Genomic DNA, 23378 nt, shown 5'->3' with positions numbered 1-23378 from the left:
CGGCTCCTTTCGCTCCACAGCGTCAGGCTCTGCTCAAAGTCCCCACGTGCAAAATGGGAGGAAGGAAAGACTAGGTGCTCTTCCTGCTCTGATTTTTCCCTCAGTAGGATTTCTTGCTTCAGAGATGTTGGGAGGCTCTCTGGTGGTGACCTGGGGGCTGAGCACAGATGCCTAGGATCCCCTAGCCGGCCGCTTGGTAGAGAATGTTTGGGCCAAGCTCTGGGCTGACAGGGCGATGCCGCAAGTAAACAGACATGGTCTCCAGCCCTGGCTCCCTCATCTGCTCCGGTTTCCATTCTCTCAGCTTTTTGTAACCATTAGCAAAATATAACAAACTGTGGCTTAAACAATACCCATTTGTTAGCCTACAGTTCTGGAGGTCAGAAGTCGGCCACAGGAGGGCTGGCCTCTCTGCTCAGGGAACCCTAAGGCTGAAACTAGTCTCCATCTGGAAACGACACCAAACTTCTGTTCCAGGCTCATGTGGGTGACAGAATCAAAATTAAAAACTTCTGCTGTGTGACAGGCAATGTCAAGAGAGTCAGAAGACAAGCCACAGTCTGGGAGAAAACATTTGCAAAAGGCATAACAGATAAAGACTGTTTGCATAAAAATATGCAAAGAACTCTTCAAACTCAACAGTAAGAAAACAAACAACCCCATTTCAAAAATGAGTCAAAGACCTTGACAGCCATTTCATCAAAGAAGACACACAGATGGCAAATAAGCATATGAAATGGTGATCCACGTCATGTATCATCAGGAAAATGCAAATTAAAACAACAACGAGATATCGCTGCATGCCTCCTAAAATGGCCAAAATCCACAACACTGACAACACCAAATGTTGGCAAGGATGCAGAGCAACATGAACTCTCATTCATGCTGGTGGGAGGCAAAACTGGTGCAGCCGCTTTGGAAGACCGTTGCGCTGCATCGTAAAACACTAAACACACTCTTACCGCTCTATCCACCAAGTACACTCCGTGGTATTTACCCAGGGGAGCTAAGAACTTACATCTACACAAAAACCTACACACAGATGTTTATTGCAACTGTATCCATAACTGCGAAAACTTCAAAGCAACCAAACATCCTTCAGGAGGTGAATCAATGAAACTGTGGTACATCCAGACAATGAATGATTATTTAACTCTGAAAACAAACGAGTTATTGAGCCCTGAAGAGTCATTGAAGAACCTTAAGTGCATATTACTATGTGAAAGAAGACAATTCAAAAAGGCTATGTACTATATGCGTCTAACTATATGCCGTTTTTAAAAAGGCAAAACTATGCAAACGGTAAAATGATCAATGGTTGCCAGTAGTTAGAGAGGAGGAAGGGAGGAATAGGAAGAGCAAGCATAGAGGACTTTTAGGGCAGTGAAGTAACACTGAATGATTCCATAATGATGGATACACGTCATTATACATTTGTCCAAGCCCACAGAATGTCCAATACCGAGAATGAACCCTAACATAAACTACGAACTTTGAGTGACAATGATGTGTCAATGCAGGTTCATCGATTGTAACAGATGTACCATCTGGTGGGGGATCCTGATAGCGGAGGAGGCTGTGCATTTATTTAGAGGCAAAGGGTATATCAGAACTCTACTTTCTGCTCAATTTCAATGCAAACCTAAAGAAAAGTTTCCAAAAAAAGTCTATTTAGAAGAAAAAAGTACACACTGGATTTTGAATACTCTATTCAAAATAAAGAATGTAAAAGTATCTCATTAACAACTTTTATTGATATATGTACATATAATATTTTAGAAACTTGAGTGAAATAAAATATATTTTTAAAATTAATGCCACTTTTTGCTTTTCACAGTGTGGCTACCAGAACATTTTAAATGTTCTGTGGGGCTTACACTGTTTTTCTCCTGGATGTATACATACATATAACTGTTCTTGTGTTCAGCTGTGTCTGACTCTGTGGCCCCATGGGCTGTAACCCTCCAGGCTCCTCTGTCCATGGGATTTCCCAGGCAAGAATGGCAACTGGAGTTGCCATTTCCTCCTCCAGGGGATCTTCCCAACCCAGGGATTGAGCCAGTGTGCCTGGCATCTCCTGCATTGGCAGGAGGATTCTATCACCAGTGCCACCTGGGAAGCCCTTCCACTGGACAGTGTACTGGTCTAAATCTTCAAAACAGCCCTGTGACATAGGTGCTCAACTCACAGGTGGGAGAAGTTAACGCAGCAGATGTTGCCAGCGCCCCTGGATCCCTCACGCCTCCCTGGGGTCACCAGCAGCCTCAGTGGGCAGTCCCCATACAGGCTCACTGGGTCCTAGCCTCAATCACTTGGATCTCTCTGCCTGAGGGGGAGACGGGGAATCTGCGGGAGCCAGTGCTTCTGGGACCAATCCTCATCCAGGGGGGTGAGGAGGGTGGATGAATACCCCAGCTCCCTTACCCTGCCCGGGTGAGGTGTGTTCCACACCAGCTCCCGAAGTCTCCAGCGGGATCCAGCCCCAGCTGTCCACAGAAATAATCTGCTTTCCTTCTCCTCCTCACTTTAGCCCCTCACCCCCTTCCTCCCCTCCCAGTGAAACCACTTGCACCCAAATGCTCTTCTTGGACTCTGCTATTGGAAGATCCCAAACTAACACACTAGAATACAGAAAGCAGGCAGATTCTCAGAGGTCATAGAAATAGGAAGACAGGCTGGTGAGAGCAGTCTGACACCAGGGCCCACACGACCCTCGTGGCACGGCCACCAGACTCCCACGGCAGGAGGCGGACACTCTCCCCTCAAATCTGTCCACCTTTGAGCTGCCCCCCGAGCAGCGCAGAAAGTCGCTTCTGCAAGTTCAGAGGATTTTGTCAAGAGGCTGAGCTGACCTGTCCTACAGCCCTGGAACAAACACACCCTGGCCGGCCCAGAGCTGTCCCTTGACACCCGTGTCTGCTTCCCAGCTGGAGGGAGGCCAGGACTGCCAGCCAGGGCTTTGAAGGACACTCGCCTTCGGACCCAGAGCATACACTGGGATCTGGGACCAGGGAAAGTTGCCGGTGGTGGGGATCCAGGGGAGAACGTATTGAGCTTACTCATAAGTTGAGTTTACATATGCTGGGCACTGTACCAAATGTGGTGTGTGTGTGTAACAGATGTATATTCCTCCCAGCAACCTTTTGAGGTATACACTATTAGTATGCCCAAGTTATAGATGAGGGAACTGACGAACAGACAGGGTGAGTAACTTGCCAACGTCACACAGCTAGTAAGTGTCACAGACAGGATTCAAACTCAGGTAGGCAGCCTGGCTCTGAACCTTTCCTGGGTCCTGCCTCTCCTGAAACATCAGGTGAGTCTACCGCCAGCTGCTCACTCTGAGCTCTGCCAGAGTACCCGTTTTCCTGGGAGATAGGCACGGGCTTCTGACTAATCCCCAACTTCAGCAGAGCCCCACTGAAGAGGGATGGACTGACAGGGGAATGTGCCCTCAAGACCAGGAAACACTAAGCTCCAGAAGCAGTGGGGGGTGGGGCAGGTTGTAATCACTGAAAAAACGAGGCCTTCCCTCTCCACTCCCTCCCAGCCCTTCTGCCTTCTGACAGGTCAATTAACCAGCACAGCCATTCGACCTTAGGATAACCATTTACTCTCAGCCTCCTTCCCAAAATGATTTGAGGGGGCTTTTAAAAAGATAACTGCCCAGCATCCCCACCACCAAAGATACTCTGATAAATAATGCCTGACCACTGCCTTAATGGCCTTATCACTGACACCTTGATGTGATTTTGTTACATTACACAGAGGGTGACCAGTTCAGCCTGTTTTTCTTCGAACTTTCCAAGTTTTAAAACTGAAAGTCCCCTGTTCTGGGAAACCCCTCAGAGACGGGCAACAGGGACAGTTGTTTACCCCCGTGACACAGGATGCAACCCACAGCGTCTACCTGCTGAAAGTCTAAACATTTAGCTCAGAGTGTCCTTGGAGCCAAGGCAAAGAAGGAAATACCATCCTCGATGAGATTTTCAGTGTCTATGATAGTGCTATCAGAGATCTTTCCACAATGATGGAAACATTTTGCACTCTGCTCCATGGAGCACTTAAAATGTGGCTAATGGGATGCAGGAACACAATTTTTCATTTTGTTTCATTTTAACCTATTTAAATAGTCTCATGTGGTTAGTGGAAGTTGTATCAGGCAGTACAATTGTATTAGATAAAAACAAACCAGGCCTGAGAAATTTCTACCATGAGTTTATCATAGTTGCAGTGAATACACAAGTGGATTCCACACAGGCACGTTCCTTTTCTTTTGTATGTAATAACCTGTATATCAGGCCCTTGTATAACACAGGCCATGTGCTAAGCACTCTCACAAAACCCTCTAATATGTGAATTCATTCAAGTCTCAAAACCACTCCAGAGGGTAGGCACTAAGGCTCCTCTTCCCTTGGCCCGAGAGGATGGGTATATTCCTGCCTTCCCAGGGAGACAGGATCCGGGAAATACATGCTAGGGCAGGAAAGGGCAAAAAGGCGGGAATCAGAGGAGGCCAGGGAGGAGGGCTCCCCGATGCCCCTCTTCTCACCCCAGGCCAATGCTGCCTGCCTGACGCTGACTCAATGGAAAAGAGTGAGCAGTGCCTGGCATCACTTCCTGGCACCAGAGGGCACCCAGGATGTCAGAAGAAAGACCCTGTTCTGCCAGCTAGCGGAACACAACTTCGACATGGAACCTGGGCAAAATGCCTCAGTCATTTGTGCTCTGCGTGGTCTCCTGATGCCCCTCGCCACACTGCCCTTCCCAGCCTAAATGCCAGGATCTCTGGAGCCTATTAAGGCCCTTGGGCTCTGGGCAGCCAAGGAGGGGCAGCCGTGACCTCCACACACAAACATACACACATACTCCTTCTGTGACGGGAAGCTGATGACTCCGGGTCAGAAATAACCCCCGAGTCAGCTCCCCGCGTGCTGCCCCTCCCCTCTCCTCCGTTCCCAGAAAGCCTGGGCCCTGAGTCAGAGGCGAGAGCCTGACAGTAAACAAGACCCAGATAATCTGCTGTGAACACCGCAGACCATGCTGGGGAATCCTCTGACAATCCCGGACCCGGTGAAGAACCGGGGCCTGGAATATGTCCTCCCCCAAACCCAGCTGTGTGCACTCAGGGCTGTATATACCTGTGCGGTGGGACGCGGGGAGGGATGGAAGAGACAGGGGAAAGGTCTAGCGCAGGAGTGGGGAGAAGAAGGGCCTTACTCTCAGGGGTATCCAGGCTGGGAAACGAGGAGCAAGGGCCTAGGCCTGCCCTCAGGGGGCCTCCAGTCTCCTGGCAGGATGGGCACACGCCACACGTCAGACATAGTCAGAGGCTGGGGTAGAGACGTGGGGGCTCACAGGATGGGGGGCCAAGTTGACCAGGTGTCAGATGCTCCTCCTTATTCATTCCCTCAGAATAGTCTGGGATGTCCGCACCCCACACCACAGCTGAGTCACTGACCCCAATCCTCAGAGGAGACTTGGATGAATGAAGCTCTCCCCCACTCACTCCTCTTCCCCTCCCTAGCAGAAAGGACATGTAACTGATGCCCGAGATGGAGAGTAACTTCCAGAGCCCTAAAAATAACTGAACCACTTCATACTCTGACCTTAGCCTCCCCCACTGCCCCCACCTCGGCCCACCCCCTAACCAGCCAGATAAAGGCAGCTGCTGAGGCTGGCAGGGGACACAGACCCCGAGCTAGGGCAGCGAGAAGGCGTCCGACGGAGCCAGCAGAGCGAGAGCAGCCCAAACAAGAGGAACCGACAGAGCCGCAGGCCTCACCTGCCGAAGACCCCAAACCCCAACAGCCAGGCAGAACCCGCAGGTGAGAAACCCGCTCCTTTTCTCTCCACACCAATGGGGCTGGTTCTCCAGGCCGGGACCCCCTCTGGCCCCTCTCAGGGCAGCGTGTATTAGTGGAAGCTCTGAGTGAGGGGAGGAAGGTGGGGCCACACACCTGAGCAGGTGAGTGGAGGGCTCTGATATAAAGATCCCACAAGGAAGTTGCCAGAGAGTTACCGTGAGCCCCATGGTAGCGCTCAGAGTGGCTGCCACAGGCCTGAGGCCTACCGAGGGGCAGGTCCCAGCCAGTCTGGCGTAATCCAGAAACAGCCTGGAGGAGGTGGTCTGGAGTTGTGATTTTTAAAATCAGGTACGGAGCTCCTCAGGCTTAAGGCTTTCTTTCCAAGAAGCCCCAGCTAGGCCCAGTGTCTGGACAGAAGAGGCGGGGGAGGACAAGGGGGCCTGACTATGCTGCCAGGACAAGCCCCGTGCCCAGCTGCTGTGGGTAGAAGTCTTGGCATAGCTGGCTCAGGAATGTCTCCCCAGGGCTGGCCTGAGCCCGGCACCCCACATGGCCTAGGGCCTGGGTGTGATGTGGGCCATCAACTTGCCCAGTAGGGAAGCCCTTAAGGAAGATCTGGGGGGTAAAGCTGGGGTGACCAGGTCTGAGTGCTAGAGTATACTGCCAAGTATAGAGATGTGTGAAGGGGTCTGGGCCAAGAAAGAGCAGACTTGGAGGCAAAAGCAGGGGTCACCCGGAGCGGCTGGCCCAGTCATGGGAGGCCAAGCTCAGGGGCACCCCTAGGGTTCAGGCCTTACCCAAAGTCTGGCACCAGTTCTGAATTCGGCCTTCACCCCGCCTGGTCCCCATCCTTGAGAAACGAGGTGGGAAGACCTTGTAACCGCGTGGTGGAGCCACCAGGGTCAGCTCCTTCCCCTCTGGGGGCCGGTTTCCCTTTCCGAACAATGAGGGGATTGGGCTCAGTGACCTCGGCGGGTCCTCAGCTCTGCCCCCTCTGGACTCTGATTCTGATCACATGTGACCACAGCAGGGATTCTGGAGATTCCTGGGGGAGGCGGTGGAGGTGGGGTGGAGCTGGTGGCCCATACCTGCCATCTGCTCAGGCCACACTGGTGACAGGACAGGGAGGACGTGGGGACCATCAAGGTCCCCTTTGCCTTTGGCAGGGGGTCCTCATGAGAACTCAGGCTAAAGGAAGCGTGTGATGAGACTTGGACTGCCGACTTTAGAGGTCCTACTCCTTGGATGTCTTCAGAGGACAGGCTGGGGTGTGAGTGGGACAAGCAGGGCTTAGTCTCCCCCCTTCTGAGGTAGTTGAGAGACGGAAGCCCTTCCCCCACCCCCAGGTCCCTGTGGCCAGAACACGGTTCTAGCACTGGTCATCCCGCAGCCAGGGGCCAAACGCCAGCTCAGGAGGCAGGATCAGGGAGCCCAGGGCAGAGAAGGAGCCGAGGCGGGTCAGGCTCCCAGGGTCCCACTGGCTGAGCCTGACCTCTCCCCGGCCCAGGGCCGCTGTGTGGAGGCCAGGTCCTTGGCTATATTTAGCACAGAGCGTGGAGCAGAGCTGTGGGTCAGGGGCAGTGAGGGGGGGACGTGCTTCTCATTCTTTCCCTACTGGCCTCTGGGGACTGTTAGCACACCTGTCACGAGACAGATAAGACAGTGAGGCCAGAGGCCAGAGAAGGGCTTGAGCGGTCAGGGCCGTGGGGGGCAGTGCCTTGGCGGAAGCTGATGGGCATGAAGAGGGAGAAAGAAGGCGTGCACAGGAGGTTCGTGCTGCACACAGTTGGGCACGGGGGTCCGTGAGCAAGGGGTGAGGCTATCGCTGCAGGAAGGCCCTCAGTCTCACCGCCTCCCCTCCTGGGGTGTCTGCTGGGAAACAGAGGGCCACCACAGCCACTGAGAAAGCGTCACACTTCCTACCTAAAGTGTTTAGAAACCCCGATCCAGCACTGCTTGCGCCTCATTCGCCGAGATCTGACTCTGGACCTCAGTTTCCTCATCTTTAATCAAGACTGGTTTGGCCAGAAGATCCTAGAGGTCCCCCTAGCTCAGAAAACCCCTAGTTAGGATTCAGAATTGAGTTCTGCCTAACTGGGAGACAACTGGTGAACACTCTCTCAGCCTTACTGCTTCTGCTGCAGCTAGAGCTGCCAGCCCCTGCTTTGCCTCCCTGGCCTGAAAAAGGAGAGCCAAAAGCTAAAGGCTGGACAGCCCCCAGTGAAAGGGACAAGTGCGCCCTCTGGTGGTGAGAAAGGAAACGTGACTGACAACTATTTCTCTCCATGAGAAATAGTCACCAGTTTGTGTGCTAGTCACTTAGTCGTGTCCATGTCCAAACCTTTGCGATCCCATGGACTGTAGCACGCCAGGCTCCGCTGTCCATGGGATTCTCCAGGCAAGAATACTGGAGTGGGTTGCCAAGCCCTCCTCCAGGGGATGTTCCCAATCCAGGGATCAAACCTAGGTCTCTCTCATTGCAAGCAGATGCTTTACCGTCTGAGCCAACAGGGAAGCCCAGTCACCAGTTTAGGGATCTGCTTCTCCCTGGCTGGGATCCCTTAAATCAGAATTCCCCCAGGCCACTCACCTGGGAGTCTACTAGGGAAAAACTGATTTTGGCAAAAGCAGGCAAGGATGGGACAGGACAGGAACAGTTTTCCCACTGCCAGGTTGGGCACCCCTTAACTGGAAGACGGAGTTTCAAAGCCTGTAGTGCCCTGCTGGCTCTGTGACAACCCAGGTGATTCTGGAGCAGGGACCCACATGATGGATGGCTCCATATGCCTTAAATTCAAGACTAGTCACAGACCAACCACTCAGGTAGCGGGGTGAGACCCCGGGGAGGTCTGGAAAGGGAGAGGGGTGGTCTCTAAGCACATGCCACCTAGGGCTACTCTACAACCAACCCCCACCCCACTGAAATCCCCCAACCCCATCCTCATCTCTGCCCCCTCTCTTCAGAAGGATGGCCAATGCCCAGACGCAGGTGGCCCCCACCCCAACCATCCCGATGGCAGCTACAGAGGACCTGCCCCTCCCTCCACCACCTGCCCTGGAGGATCTACCACCGCCGCCACCCAAGGAGTCCTTCTCCAAGTTCCACCAGCAGCGGCAAGCCAGCGAGCTCCGCCGCCTCTACAAGCACATCCACCCTGAGCTCCGCAAGAATCTGGCTGAGGCCGTGGCTGAAGACTTGGCTGAGGTCCTGGGTTCCGAGGAGCCCACCGAGGGTGATGTCCAATGCATGCGCTGGATCTTTGAGAACTGGCGGCTCGATGCCATTGGGGACCATGAGAAGCCACCTGCCAAGGAGTCCGTGCCTGGTGGCAACGTCCAGGCCACCTCCCGCAAGTTTGAGGAAGGCTCCTTTGCTAATAGTATAAACCAGGAGCCAGCTGGACCTCGGCCATCTGGAGGGGACGTGCGTGCAGCCCGCCAGCTGTTTGAGACGAAGCCGCTGGATGCGCTGACAGTTCGTACTGAAGCATCAGAGGCTACAGTGAGGGAGCCTGCAGCCAGTGGAGACGTCCAGGGTACCAGGATGCTCTTTGAGACACGGCCACTGGACCGCCTTGGCTCCCGCCCCTCCACCCAGGAGCAGAGCCCCTTGGAGCTGCGCTCAGAGATCCAGGAGCTGAAAGGCGATGTGAAGAAGACGGTGAAGCTATTCCAAACAGAGCCGCTGTGTGCCATCCAGGACTCAGAGGGCGCCATCCACGAGGTCAAGGCCGCCTACCGGGAGGAGATCCAAAGCAACGCAGTGAGGTCTGGCCGTTGGCTCTTCGAGACCAAGCCTCTGGATGCCATCAACCGGGACCCCAGCCAGGTGCGGGTGATCCGGGGGATCTCCCTGGAGGAGGCAGCCCGGCCTGATGTCAGCGCGACTCGCTGGATCTTTGAGACACAGCCCCTGGATGCGATCCGGGAGATCTTAGTGGATGAGCAGGACTTCCAGCCATCCCCGGACCTTATCCCTCCTGGTCCAGATGTTCAGCAGCAGCGGCGTCTGTTTGAGACCCGAGCATTAGACACTCTCAAGGGGGAAGAGGAGGCCGGAGCAGAGGCCCCACCCAAAGAGGCAGTGGTCCCCGGTGACGTCCGCTCCACCCTGTGGCTGTTTGAGACGAAGCCCCTGGACACCCTCAGAGACAATGTCCAAGTGGGTCATCTCCAGCGGGTGGGTCCCCAGGAGGGCGAGAGGTTCACAAACGAGCATCTATCCAATGCTGACCCCTCAGCACCAACCCTCTCTCAGGGTGCCCCCCAGAGGGATGGGGTGAAGGGAGATGTGAAGACCTTCAAGAACATTTTTGAGACCCTTCCCCTGGACAGTATCGGGCAGGGGGAAGCTTTGGCCCCTGGGAGCATATGCAGAGCAGAAGGAACTGATTCTGCCGGGCAGTCCCAGGACACAGGGTCCCCAGTGTACGCCATGCAGGATGGCAAAGGTCACCTCCATGCCCTGACCTCCGTCAGCAGAGAACAGGTAGTCGGAGGTGACGTGCAGGGTTACAAGTGGATGTTTGAGACACAGCCCCTAGACCGACTAGGCCGAAGCCCCAGTACCGTCGATGTGGTGCGGGGTATCACCCAGCAGGAAGTGGTGGCTGGAGATGTGGGCACTACCCGGTGGCTCTTTGAGACACAGCCCCTGGAGGTAATCCACCAACGGGAGCAGCAGGAACGAGAGGAAGAAGAAGGAAAGCCTCAGGGAGGCCCTCAGCCCGAAACACCCCACAAGGGTGACGTGCAGACCATCCGCTGGTTGTTCGAGACGTGCCCGATGAGTGAGCTGGCCGAGAGGCAGGGGTCAGAGGTCACAGACCTCACAAGCAAGGCACGGTCGTGCACCTGGATGTTCGCGCCCCAATCCCCGGTCTGGCCTGAAGGCTCCAAGGAGCAGCACCTGGAGGTGAGCCAGGTCCAGGCTGGGGAAAGACAGACGGAGAGACACGTCTTTGAAACTGAGCCTCTGCAGGCCGCGGGCCACCCCTGCGGAAGGGGGCCTGTGCGGTACTGCAGCAGAGTGGACATCCCCTCGGGGCAGGTGTCTCGTCAGAAGGAGGTTTTCCAGGCTCTGGAGGCAGGCAAGAGAGAAGACCAGGGACCCAGGGAAATCCCTGAGCCCATCCCAGCGGGCTCAGTGCACAAGTTCACCTGGCTCTTTGAGAACTGCCCCATGGGCTCCCTGGCAGCTGAGAGCATCCGAGGGGGCAACCTCCAGGAAGAGCAGCCCGTGGGTCCCTCGGGCAAGGGGGTGCCGGAGAGGCAAGAGACTGCGGCCGAGGGGACCCTGCGGACGCTGCATGCCACGCCTGGCGTCCTGCACCATGGAGGCATCCTCATGGAGGCCCGAGGGCCAGGGGAGCTCTGCCTCGCCAGGTACGTGCTCCCATGCCCAGGGCAGGACAGCCCCCATGTTCGGAAGGAGGAGCTGGTGTCTGGGGAACTCCCCAGGATTGTCCGCCAAGTGCTGCGCCGGGCAGACGTGGACCAGCAGGGGCTGCTGGTGCAGGAGGACCCCGCGGGCCAGCTTCACCTCAAGCCGCTGAAGCTGCCAGCGCCAGGCAGCAGCGGGAGCATCGAAGACATGGACCCTGAGTTCCAGCAGTTGCTGGCTTGTGGCCTCGGGACCTCGGCGGGGAGGACGGGGCTGGTGATGCAGGAGACAGAGCGGGGCCTGGTGGCGCTGACTGCCTACTCCCTGCAACCCTGGCTAGCCAGCAGGGCCCCCGAAAGGAGCAGTGTGCAGCTGCTGGCCGGCTGCATAAACAAAGGAGACCTGAGTGGCCTGCACAATCTGCGGTGGGAGCCACCGGCTGACTCAAGTCCAGTGCCGGCCAGCAAGGGGGCCCAGAAGCTGCCCCCAGCTGAAAGCATCATCCACGTTCCCCCACTGGACCCTGGCAAGGGGATGGGGCATCTGAGAGGGCTGGGGGCCACCCCCTGCGCCCCACAGGCCGCTGGAAAGGCAGTCTCTCTGGCTGGGGAAGAAAAGCAGGAAAGCAGGTGCACTGGGCAGAAAGGGACGGCAGCTTTAGGAAAGTCAGAGGGAGCCATGACTATGCCCCCAGGACCTAGGTTTCCAGCCCTCCAGGTCACTATGCAGAGTCGAAGGACGCCAACAGCCCAAGCCCAAAGCCTGCAGCAGCAAGCTCGGAGCAAGCACAAGCCGGGCCCCACCCCTGGGGCCGCCTCTCTGCCCACCCAGGACGGGCTTCCGCAAGCACCGGCCGCAGGGACTGCCCAGAGCAACAGCAAGCCTCTGGCGGGAGGCAACCCCAGGATCCCAGCAGCCCCCAGCAAGGTCAGTGGGGAACAGAAAGCACTGCCTGGAGGGCTATCTGGGGGGTGGGTGACTATTCAGGATGGCATCTACACTGCTCATCCCGCCAGGACCTTTGACCTACCCGGGGCTGTCTGGCCATCTGGGCAAGGACCCTTTCCACTCCTGGAAGGCCTGGGTCAGAGTCTCGGGCCCGGGCAAGAGGAGCTGGGGGGCCACACACAGAAGGCCTGGGGGCCTCCAGAGAAGGTGATGGCAGGACTCGGCCCAGGGGGCCTCCAAGCTGCAGAGACCACCCTGAAGGCTGCCTCAGCCCACCACACTCGGGCCTCTGAGCCTCGGGCGGCAGGTGCCAGTCTGCACTCTCGTAACACCTCTGTTCCTCCTCCTCCTCCTCTCCCAGCTTCTGTGACGGGACCGGACTTCCCAGCCCAACCCAGGCATGATGAGAATTCCATCCGGCAGACTTCCAAGCCCACGCAAGACCCCCTTCTCCACTCCCACAACAGCCCTGCTGGCCAGAAAAGCCCTGGGCAGCCACAGACAAAGACCCTGAAACCGGAGCCTCCCACACACCTGAGAAAAAAGCCCCAGCTGCCCCCCAAACCTGCACACTTAAGCCAGCTCCCCCTTCCTCGCTGGCTGTCCAAGCCCGCAGCCCTGGCTCACAGCGCCGCTGAGGAGGGGGGGCAAGGGAAACACAAACAAGGTGAGACTGCTACAGCCAACCACGACCCTCGGCCACACAGGGCCTCCATCGCTGCAGACCAGGGCCGAGTATCTCTACCCCAGGGCCCTGCTGGACAGAGCCAGCCCAGCCCCCAGCATGGCCCCAGCACCGTGGCCCCCAGCCCCACCAAGAGCCAGGCGATAGGCAGCAACAACCACAGCCCTGACCCCCTCAGGCTCTCAGCTCTCAGCAGCCACCCCATCTCACTGCAGCAGGGCCCTAGCCTCACAGGAGAGAAGTGCTCGGACAGTTCCCAGCAAGGGGCCCCCAAGAGCCCTGAGATTCTGCAGGGAGGCCAGCAAGAGCTCCAGGGCCTCCTGAGCCAGGTGCAAGCTCTGGAGAAGGAGGCCGAAAGCACTGTGGACGTGCAGGCGCTGCAGAGGCTCTTTGAGGCTGTGCCCCAGCTGCCAGGAGCCCCTCCGGCTCCCGCTACCCCCCACAAGCCTGAGGCCTCGGTGGAGCAGGCCTTTGGGGAGCTGACGAGGGTTAGCACAGAAGTGGCCCGGCTGAAGGAACAGACCCTGGCCAGGCTGCTGGACATCGAGGAGGCCGTGCACAAGGCACTCAGCTCCATGTCTAGCCTCCAGACTGGGACTAACACCAGGGGCCATTCCCAGGGACCCCCAAAGGAACACAGTGCCCAAGAGATCAGTGTCACAGACAGCGGGAGAGTCAGGCCCAACTGCTCAGGCCAGGAGGTCAAAAGTCAAACTCTAGTCAAGAGCCAAACTGAGGTTACAAGCCATACTGAGGTCCAGAGTCAAGCCAAGGTCAGAAATCACTCAGAGGCCGGAAGCCAAGCAGCCCTGGCCACCCCTTCCACCAGGAAGCTGGAGACCTTGAGAGAAGACTCGCACCTTCCCCAAGCGTTACCTCTCAGCAGAGAGTCACCCTCCTCCCCAACCTTTATCTCCATGGAGTCGGCCACAAGGAAGCTTCCGGAGGAGGCCAGCCCCAGGGGCAACCCTGAGATCTCTGTGAAGAGGGCACATTTCACACAGGATGAATGCCAGACTCAGCCCCACCAGAAAGATATCTGGCACAAGGCTGGAGAGAAAGAGGCCCCCCAGCTCTCTGGACCGCCACCACCTGACCCTGCTGCAGCCAGCGCCCTGCCCACCAGGCAGAAGAGTGCTCTGGAGCCGCAGACAGCGCCGGGTGGCTCCCGGCACGACGGAGCCACAGGAGCAGGGACTGAGAGGGTGGGCCAGTGCAGGACCACAGCGCTCGTGTCCCCCACCACGGTCACTGAGCCCGCCGAGCCACCCAGGGGCCCAGGCCCCCACCTCGGGCACCACACTTCCCCCTTGATGAGGCAGTTTCTGCACAGCCAGACTGGGCTCAGCACCGGCCTGGCAGAAGCTGAGATGCTGCGTGTGCCCTGTGGCCACCCCACACCAGCTGCGCAGTGAGCCCCTCCATCTGCCACCACAGTCTTCCACCCACCTCCAGGGACCCGGGACGGAGGTGGGTGCTCACCTCCTGCACGCACGGAGAAAGAACCAAAAAGAAAGGGCATGTTCTGAGATCCAGGGGCAGTTTCCCTTTCATCAGTAGCATCCATGGGCCAGGTTCTTGCAAAAGGCAGGGGGGGATGGTAGGGAAGAAGCCCTCCGGAGTAGCCCAAGCCCAGCAACAGAATGGGGGCTTGTGGCTGCTTGTGGAGCATATAATGTGTACAGAAACACACGCTTCTCACACAGGTCTGGCCCGCACGCCAACACAAGTGAGTCTGCATGCCACTGCCTGCGACTGAGCCCCCTGAGCGACCTTCCACTTTTTCAATCTTTATTTCTTTAATACGAGTCAAATGTTCTCAGCCTTCTGCTCTTTAATTCCTAGAGAAGACAGGGCCAGCCGGATTGGTCTCTGTTACATGTTGACTAGGGCCCCAGAAGGGCCCCGTCATCAGCACCTCCCTCATTCAGCGGGTCATCCTGGCAGCACAAATTTCACACAGACAAAGTCTACGATCACCAATGTCCCTAGAAGCCAAAGATTCTCTCCACCCCCACAGCCTCTCACTTTGTACCCCAAAGAAGAAGGATACAGTCTAATAAACCAAAGTTTTATTCCCTTCTCTCCGTGTCTGTCTGTACACAGAGTCTGGGTCCTCACTCCAGGGGAAAAGCAGCCACATCTCTAGCTGCCCTGTTTTCCTGCAAGCAGCAGTGTTGGAAGGCTCAGAAAAGCCACCCCCTTCTTCTACCATCTTGGCTGGGAACCAGCGAGGCCCACCCATCCCCCACTCTCCTTACTCCCCACGCCCCCACATATACATACACTGCTGGCCCCACACCTCTGGCTTCCCCACCTAGAGGTTCTCGGACATCTCCCTGGAGTGGAATCTGCCGAGAGTGGAAGAATGGCCCAGTCAGGCCCAGGAAGGAGGGAGGGCCACAAGCCAGGAGAACTCCAACGGCCAAGACTGCTGGGTCACTTCCTCCGGGTCAGACCAGGCACAATGTGCAGAGGTTCCTGGGAAGGGGCGGGCACAGACCAGCCTGGAAAGCCAGGAAGATCTGGTAAAGGACCCTTTCCATACTTTCAAACAGCACTGAGCAACTACTGCATGCCAGACCTGTTCTGGGCAGCATGGACCCAGAGGTAAGGCCTAATGGGATCATCAGACTCCATCACATTCAAGGAACTGACTCTCTCGAATGAGAAGGCAGGGAGACTATGAATAAATAGGAAATATCAGATGAGGAATAAGGGTGACGTACCTGACTAGGCCACTCTCCCACTGTGGGGTAGGAATTATAAAACATGTCACGTGACAGCGACAGGCTAGGCCGCTCTCCCACTGTGCGGTAGGAATTATAAAACATGTCACGTGACAGCGACAGGCTAGGCCACTCTCCCACTGTGCGGTAGGAATTATAAAACATGTCACGTGACAGCGACAGGCGATTGCCTTAGAGAGTGTGGCCAAGGCAGATCTCCCCAAGGGGGGAAAAAGAGTTTTCAACTGAGATCTTAGTAACAAAAAGCCAATTACCGGGCAATGGGCAGGGGTGGGGAGTGCCAGTTAGGCAGATGAGCACACGCAAAAACCCAGAGGTGGGAGTGAGTATAATTTCTGCATCTCCTAAATACCCTTTGGTATGTTGTTGCTCAGTTGTGTCCAACTCTTCGTGACTCCATGGATTGCAGCATGCCAGGTTTTCCTGCCCTTCTCTATCTCCCAGAGTTTGCTCAAATTCATGGCCGCTGAGTCAGTGATGCTTTCTAACCATCTCATCCTCTGCCATCCCCTTCTCCTCCTGCCTTCAGTCTTTCCCAGAATCAGGGTCTTTTCCAATGAGTCAGCTCTTCGCATCAGGTGGCCAAAATATTGGAGTTTCAACTTCAGCATCAGTCTTTCCAATGAATATTCAGGGTAGATTTCCTCTAGAATTGACTGGTTTGATCTTGCAGTCCAAGGGACTCTCAAGTCTTCTCCAACACCACAGTTCAAAAGCATCAATTTTTCAGCACTTAGCCTTCTTTATGGTCCAACTCTCACATGTACAGAGGTACATGACTACTGGAAAAACCATAGCTTTGGCTATACAGACCTTTATCGGCAAAGTGATATTCCTGCTTTTTAATACACTGTCCAGGTTTGTCAGAGCTTTTGTTTCAAGAGGGAAGTGTTTTTTTAATTTCGTGCCTGCAGTCACAGTCGTAGCGATTTTGGAGCCCAAGAAAACAAAATCTGTCACTGCTTCCACTTTTCCCCCTTCTATTTACCATGAAGCTATGGGACTAGATGCCATGATCTTAGTTTTTTGAATATTGAGTTTACCCTTCTGAACAGGAAGGGGCTTTATCAACAATTGTCCACCCCTACATACATACATACGTACACACACACACCCTGCCCCCAACAAGGTTAGGTAGGAACTTGTCCACAGTTTGCTTTTATTGAACAGGTGGGCTCTCATCTTACCACCCAGGGCTCAGTCCTCCACACCCCTCCCAGATTCATCGTTGCCTGCCCCACTGACAGGTGTTCCCCTGCGGCAGCAGAGCTCTGAGCTGGAAGCAGCCTGCCACCTGGAAGACTGGTGTTTGTGAGCAATTAAGACAGCAAATCTACCTACCTGGGCTGGCTACACATCTTACTATAACCCCCCTTTACCACGTTTCCCTCCACTGCCCTCTGTTGGTCTCAGCTTAAGGCATGCCTGTTCTCAGTGTTCTCATTTGTTAAGTGGGGACGATTATAGTGCTTACTATTGTGAAGATTAAGTGAATTAATATGCATAAAGTGCTTGGAGATAGGCCCAGTGTCTGGAATTCAAGGAAGTTCACTTTTCATATTATAATTATTTGTTTTAATCTATCTCTTTTTCTCACCTCCAGGTGGAGTCCCTGTCTTGTTTATCTCAGTATCCTTACTGCTTATCACGAGTGCCTAGAAGGCACTGAACAAATGTCGAATAAATGCACCCATGTGTGAGATGAAATGATTGAGCGAATTCACTGACTCATCCAACTAACATTTATTGAGCACTTAATTCATGCCAGATTCCTTCCAGGGAATACAGATGAACATGGTAGAATTTATCCTTGACCTTATGGGAAGACATATTACAAACAGAGAAGGTAATTTTAGAAGGGAGCAAAGGAAATAAAACAAGTAGCCCACAAGAAGGTTGGCAGTTACTTTAGCTTGTGTGGTTGGGGAAGGCATCTCTGAGGAAGTGACCTGAAGGACATGAAGAGCCAAGTCCTAACAGCTAAAGGGGGCGGCCTACGAGGAAGAGACCGGAGAGGTTGTTGGGTAGGTGGTGAGCATCCTGGTGGCAGCGCACACCAAGAAAACCAGCAGCTACTCGCCCAGGGCCCTGCACACCTCCCATCCCACCTGCAGCGGAGCCCGAAGCACCACCTTCCCTTCCTGCCCGAGAGGGGGTGGGGCTCTGAAGAGGAGCGTGGGTGCCCAGACTCCGCCCCGTGCCTGGAGGGGGCGTGTTCCCATCCGCTGTCTCCAAGGTGACGATGACATCACCCGGGCCGCTGGGTTCGGAACGTTTTGGGTGGCTGTAGCCGTTGCTGGGAAACACCGGGCAGGCAGGCGCGCAGCCAGGGGCAGGCTCCGCGCGGCAGACGCCGGACGCCAGTACGCGCCGTCCTGGCCAGCCCCAGCTCAGAGCCTCCCTCCCGGATTCCAGAAGGATGCGGGTTCCGGTCCTCACCCACGTCGCAGCCCCGCCCGGGACCTTCCTGCCGGCTGGGCGCCTCCTCCCTTCTCATTACTCTGTCACTGCCTCTGTTCCGAGTTTACCCAACAGTCCTCATCTTCACCGCTATCATCCTGTCCCAGGCCACCATCCATCCCCGCTTTACTGAACCACTGCCATAGCCTCCCAAGTGGTCTTCCCTTTGCCCTGTCTTTACAGACTGTCATCTACCTGGCACCTAAAGCCCTTATCAAGAATTTACCAGACCAAGTCACTCCTGTATAATACCCTCTGCAAGCTTTCAGCTCGCTCAGTCTGAAATCTAACTCCTCTCAGCGGCCTCTAAGACCAGAATGACTTGCTTCTCAAGCTTCCTCTCCAACTTCTTTGCCCTACTCTCCTCCTCACCCACATCTCCCTTAGTTACACTGGCTTTCCTGGGTTTCACAGAACACACCAAGCTGATTCCTGTCTCAGGGCCTTTGCATCTCCTGTATCCCTTGCCCAGAAGTCTCTTCTCCCAGATCTTTAGTGGTTGGGCTCTTTCTCACTCACATTCCAGTTCAAATGTCTCTCCAAAAAGACCTTTCTTGATCTATACCTCCCTTGCCTCCCCCACTTATCCCACCCCCTTTCCCCATCTATAGAGGCCTTCCTCCAAGTTAACATGCTGAGTTAGTTTTGTTTTCCTGAGGACCTATTACAATATAAAATTATCTTTGTTCACATATTTGCTTGTTTAATGTCAGTGTTCTGGATACTATTCCTGCAGAGCAAACCACCCCAAGTTTAGTGGTCTAAAAAACCATTTTATGATGCTTATGAATTCTGTGGGTCAGCAATTTGGATAGAACACACTGGACATGGCTTGTCTCTCTGCTATGATGTGTGGGGCCTCAACTTAGCCTCAGTCTAAGGCTGGGGGTAATTGGACAGTTAGGGTCTGAAAACTCTCTCACTCAAATGCCTGGCAATTGATGCTGGCTACTTGGCCGGGACCTCAGCTGGGATGTCAGACAAACCACATATGCATGGCCTCTCCATGTGGCCTGGGCCTCCTCAAAGTATGGCATTCTCAGAATGGCTGGATTTCCTGCATTTTATTTCAAGTTTCCGAAGGCATGTGTCCCAACTAACAAGGTAGAAGTTGCATCACCTTTTATGATCTGGCCACAGAAGTCACACAAAATCACTTGGGCTGCATTCTGTTGGTTACAGATGAGTCACAAGTCTGCCTAGACTGAATAGAAGGGTTATTAGTACCTTTTGATGAGGAAGAGGTAATATTCTACGTGATCGTCTTTGGAAAGTGCTATCTCCACAGCCAAGTCTTCCTCCCCTGGAATATCATCTCCATGCCAACCACTTCTTTGTTTATTTTTGTATCTCCAGTATCTAGAGTGGTACAAAAGCACATAGTAGGAGCTCAATCCATGGCTTATGGTGAATAAATGAAGACTTGTCTTTCAATGAGTCATTCGAGCCCAGTTCTTCTCCCTTATAGTTCCTGTCCCGGCCCTTGATTTTGGCCTGGCCTGCTCTGGAGGAAGACCAGTGTTTGCATTGGAAGGCGGGAGTCAAGCATAGCTTTTGGTTTGTTTTTTGTTTTCTGGCAGGGAGTGGAGGGTGGGAGAGAAAGGGCAGTTATTGGAGACTGAGAAACATGTAGCCAAATGAGATTCTGGAACACTGATCTACTGTAGGGGTGTTGAAAACCCAGTCTGTTTTTTCTCATTCTGAACTCTGGAAATGCCCAGGTGAGGACTGTGGTTTTGTCCTCTGGCCCATGGGGAGCAGGAAAACAGCCCAATGGGAATGGAGCTTTGGAGAGGTGCCTTGCGCAGGAGAGAGGCGGATGGAATAGCTAGTAGGAACCACCGCGGAGATCTGGGCAAGAGGTGGCCCTGAAGCCCCCTAAACATCTATTAAGGTAGGTTCCCTGCTTCATGGCTGGTGAAGGACTTTTCATTTGATCTTTCCGAAGTCCTGGAACCAGTACAGTATCTCCTCTTGCTTTCTCCTTTCCATGAGGGATGACCCAAAGAAGTCAGCCCAGGCTTCTCCAGGTCCCAGCGCCCTCACATCAATCTGTGGCTTCCCCTTCCCCCCCTTCCATCTCAACTGTGGCTCAGCAAAAGTTTGGATGTCATTAAGGCAACAGCCAGCCCACCTCCAGTCCTATCCCAGGGTCAACCCTCCAGTCAGGCCCAGCAGTGGCTCCTCACCACCTCCACCATAAAATCCACACTCCTCAGGTCATTCAAGGCCCTTCTTGTGCAGCTGCCACCTGTGTTTATAGCCTCTCTCATTTCCCCAAGAGAATCAGACCTTCCAGGTCCTTTAATGTTCTATCCAGGCTTTGTCATGCTGCCCGGCCTTTGTCCAGGGCTAGCTTACCCAATGGGCACAGCAGGCATGGATGGAGCCTCAGGCCCACAATACTTGAGGGGTCCATGAAAATATTCTAATTTCTTTCAGAATCAGAAGGAAAAAAACAACTTTGAAGTTATAGAGAACAGTTTAATATATAACATTAGTATCTTCATCTTTAACCACCACAGTTGTAAAATATATTCTAAAAAAAAAATTTTTTTTTTTTTTTTAATGGAAGAGAAGCAGCCCCCCTCATTTCGCCCTCCTGTCATTTCTGGATAGCTTTGTATTGAAGACTCAGCTCTGAGGCAACCCCTTCAAGGAAACAAAAGCCACGGAGGTTGTCCTTCTCTGACCTCTCAACCTTATGCAGTTTTGTAGCCTGGAAAACGCCACTGTAAACTTTGGATTTGTTGCGTTTCCCGTACCCCGCCCCCACTGGTACCTGCCAGTCAGCGACACACACACAATTTTTTCCCCCATGAAGTTACCCGCTCCCCACCTGTTGCAGGGCTGCCAAGTAAGACGTTGACCTAACTTCGGAAGAAAACTGGCAGAGGATCAGCTTGGGGCCCCGGGTCCCAAACCTGTAGCGACAAGCGCCGGGATCCACGTCCCGTGGGAGGCGCGCGCGCCCTTCTCGGGGCGGGGGAGTGAGAGGCAGGGGGCGGGGCCTCAGGTCTCGCCAGCAGCAGCCCTGCCGCACGCCGCTGCCAGCCCCACCCACCCCCGACCGGAAGGAGGAAGAGGCCTCTGCGCGGCTCCCTCCCTCCTTCCCCCGGAGCTCCGGCGTCCCTCCCCGGACGCACCCCCTTCCTCCTCCCTCGTTAGTTTTCTAACGAAAAAGTGCTGCTGAGAATTCCCAGAAGGTCCCGGATGTGAAGTCACCGCCGTGAGGTCACCGAGCCTGGTTCCAGGAATCTGAATATTGTGGGGGAGGAAGGAAAGCGCCGAAAAACAGAGGAGCCGGGGAAGTGAGTGGAGCCGTGGGTGTTGTCGGCGGGGCCGCCTGGCTCCGCTGAGTCCCGCTCTTGTCTCCAGCTGGGTCTTCTGACCCCAGGCGATGTTCCAAGGAAAAAGATGCTTCACTTCTCCCGTAGTAAAGAAATGGCAACTGAAACAGTATACTGATCCAAAAGGAGTATTTATCCACTGTTGGGGGTGGGAGGCGGGGGTGGAAGGACGGGAGAGAAGTGGAGAACAACCTGGCAATCGGATCAGAATTTTAAATGAAAATGTCCTTCGACCTAACAGTTGCGCGTACAGTAGCTCTGTCACCTACTGACTTACCTTGGAAATCGTACAGTATCACTTCTTCCACAGTTTGCTCAAGACAGGTCATTAAAACCGGCCCATATTAGAGGCGAGAGGTATTACATTCCTTCTTTTGATAAGTGTGAAAGAATCTGCAGCCATGTTTTTAAACCATCACAGATGTTACTATTGTGGCCCTTAGTATACTTGTGTTTTCCAGTAAGTAAATTATCTCACGTCATATCTATCAACTCCACGTGGGAGGGCAGAGATTCACTGGATTCATTAAGATCCCGCCCACTCCGCTCCTGAATGAACCTAGGGCCCTGGTTCACTGCACATCTCCGTAGATGGTACAGAAATCAATTTCCTCTTGCAGGAGCTGGCCCTGGACATTGTGCTCCAGTTCCATCGGATGGCATCCCTGTTGGCCCTACAGAAACCACCATGAACACATGTGAGAATTGTGTGAGGGGGATATGAGTGGCGCATGGCAGGGTCTGCTACACAGACAAGCAATTTTGTTCCCATACATTTCATAAATGTGAGGTCAGTGATCATTTCCACAGAAATCCCATTATCTTTATAGTCATCATCATGGTTTTGTAGGAGCACCTGTACACTAGAAGTGAGTCAGCCAGTTCAGCTCAGTTCATAGTAAAGAGAATGCCATTGACTCTAGTTCAGCTTGGTTAAAAGATTTTCACATCTTTTACGCATGATTGTTTTCATGTGTTATATTTCCATTTTATTGTTACTATTATATGGTAGTATATCCCCAAATCATAAAAATGGATCAGTAGTTTAAAGGAGGTTCACTAAAGCATAAAAATAGTATTGAAAATAGCAACAAAAATACTGCAGTATAAATTATGACCACATATACCAGGGTAAATGAGTGTGTAGGATGAGATAATTTTATACAGACAGAAAAAAAGAAGAAGTGTGACTCAGATATGGTAACGAATACTTGAAAATGGAATTTTGTTAGTTGGTAATCATCTCCTTTAGCCCCAGAGGGATCATCTCTTATGAAACTTTGTCAAATAGTGGCAGGAAGCCCACTGAAACTTTTCGCATCCTCTTCACATCAGATCCTGTAAGCTAGATAGAAAACCAATCAAGTCTTTCGCTAATATGGGTAAAATGTCCAGTGTAGTAAGGATACATTTTGTCACTAAAGACAGAGAAAAGGTAAAACCCAGAGAGGCATCATTCAAGTTGTCTACCTTACAGTGGAAACTAACACAATTCAAACCATGACTTGTAAACTGAGTCGTAGGCTACTGAGGAAAAGCAGAGCAAGCTCCTGGCAAAATTACTTGATCAAACAACATTTTTGGATGTCACATAAAATCAATGGCACATAGTGTGAAAGAGCAGTGGCTGTCCGGAGTGAGTACTAGCAGACAAAGGGCTTTATTGTTGAATACAAACCACTTGTGGCAAGCTTTGTTCATTGTTGATCCAGAAATGTATTCCATCCCTTCTTTCCTAATAACAGATTCCTGATTTTGATCCATGCACCAAGGTCTCCAGTCTCAGGCAATTAATTACAAGTGGTCTAAATCAATCATGACCAGCCCATTTTCCACTCTCCCAGTCTCCCTTGTTGTTTGTTACATGAGATCCAGTTCTAGTCGATGAAATATGATGACAAGTCTGCTGAGGGTATTTCTATAAAAAGTTTTGGTTTTGTTTTTTTAGAAAATGGATATACATGCTGGTATCCCCTGCCTTCCCCCTTCTTCCTA

At 53.6% G+C, this 23378-nt stretch overlaps 1 protein-coding gene and 2 long non-coding RNA genes across 11 annotated transcripts in view; 2 read left to right on the top strand and 1 right to left on the bottom strand.

The window, feature by feature from the left end:
* Positions 1–21189, bottom strand: part of LOC147348058 (uncharacterized) — an 88044-nt gene extending 66855 nt beyond the window's left edge. For 5 of the 6 annotated variants that reach the window (XR_015150943.1, XR_015150944.1, XR_015150945.1 and 2 more), the window contains exons 1-2: positions 20873–21189; positions 19261–19392 (exon numbers count right to left, since the gene is read on the bottom strand). This is a non-coding gene — a long non-coding RNA (uncharacterized LOC147348058). Of the gene's footprint in view, positions 1–17297; positions 17568–19260; positions 19393–20872 lie in introns of those variants that run through there. The other variant, XR_015150947.1, reaches the window with a different exon arrangement.
* XIRP1 (xin actin binding repeat containing 1) lies at positions 5664–14906 on the top strand. Of its 4 annotated transcripts, none has more exons than XM_086365998.1 (3): positions 5676–5828; positions 8772–12117; positions 12500–14906. In XM_086365998.1, exons 2-3 carry the CDS (start codon positions 8776–8778, stop codon positions 12506–12508), a joined length of 3351 nt encoding a protein of 1116 aa, XP_086222124.1. In that variant the 5' UTR covers positions 5676–5828; positions 8772–8775; the 3' UTR covers positions 12509–14906. The 4 variants fall into 4 exon arrangements, with proteins under 4 accessions (XP_086222123.1, XP_086222124.1, XP_086222125.1 ...); XM_086365999.1 differs by having other exon boundaries at positions 5691–5828; positions 8775–12117; XM_086365997.1 differs by having other exon boundaries at positions 5664–5828; positions 8772–14906.
* Positions 21098–22468, top strand: LOC147348057 (uncharacterized). The gene is made up of 2 exons (XR_015150954.1): positions 21098–21344; positions 22004–22468. It is a non-coding gene; the product is annotated as an uncharacterized LOC147348057 (long non-coding RNA).
* Positions 22469–23378: the final 910 nt, after the last annotated feature.

This window comes from Bos grunniens, chromosome 22, assembly GCF_055505025.1.
Source record: "Bos grunniens cultivar Pamir isolate PY7600 chromosome 22, Bosgru_T2T1.0, whole genome shotgun sequence".
Classification (NCBI taxonomy): domain Eukaryota; kingdom Metazoa; phylum Chordata; class Mammalia; order Artiodactyla; family Bovidae; genus Bos; species Bos grunniens.
The sequence above is the reverse complement of the archived record's forward strand: the minus strand, read 5'-3'. Positions and strand labels throughout refer to the sequence as shown.

Bases quoted from the DNA above. Each gene is read 5' to 3' on its own strand.
- XIRP1 (XM_086365997.1), top strand. From the start codon at position 8,776: ATGGCCAATGCCCAGACGCAGGTGGCCCCCACCCCAACCATCCCGATG.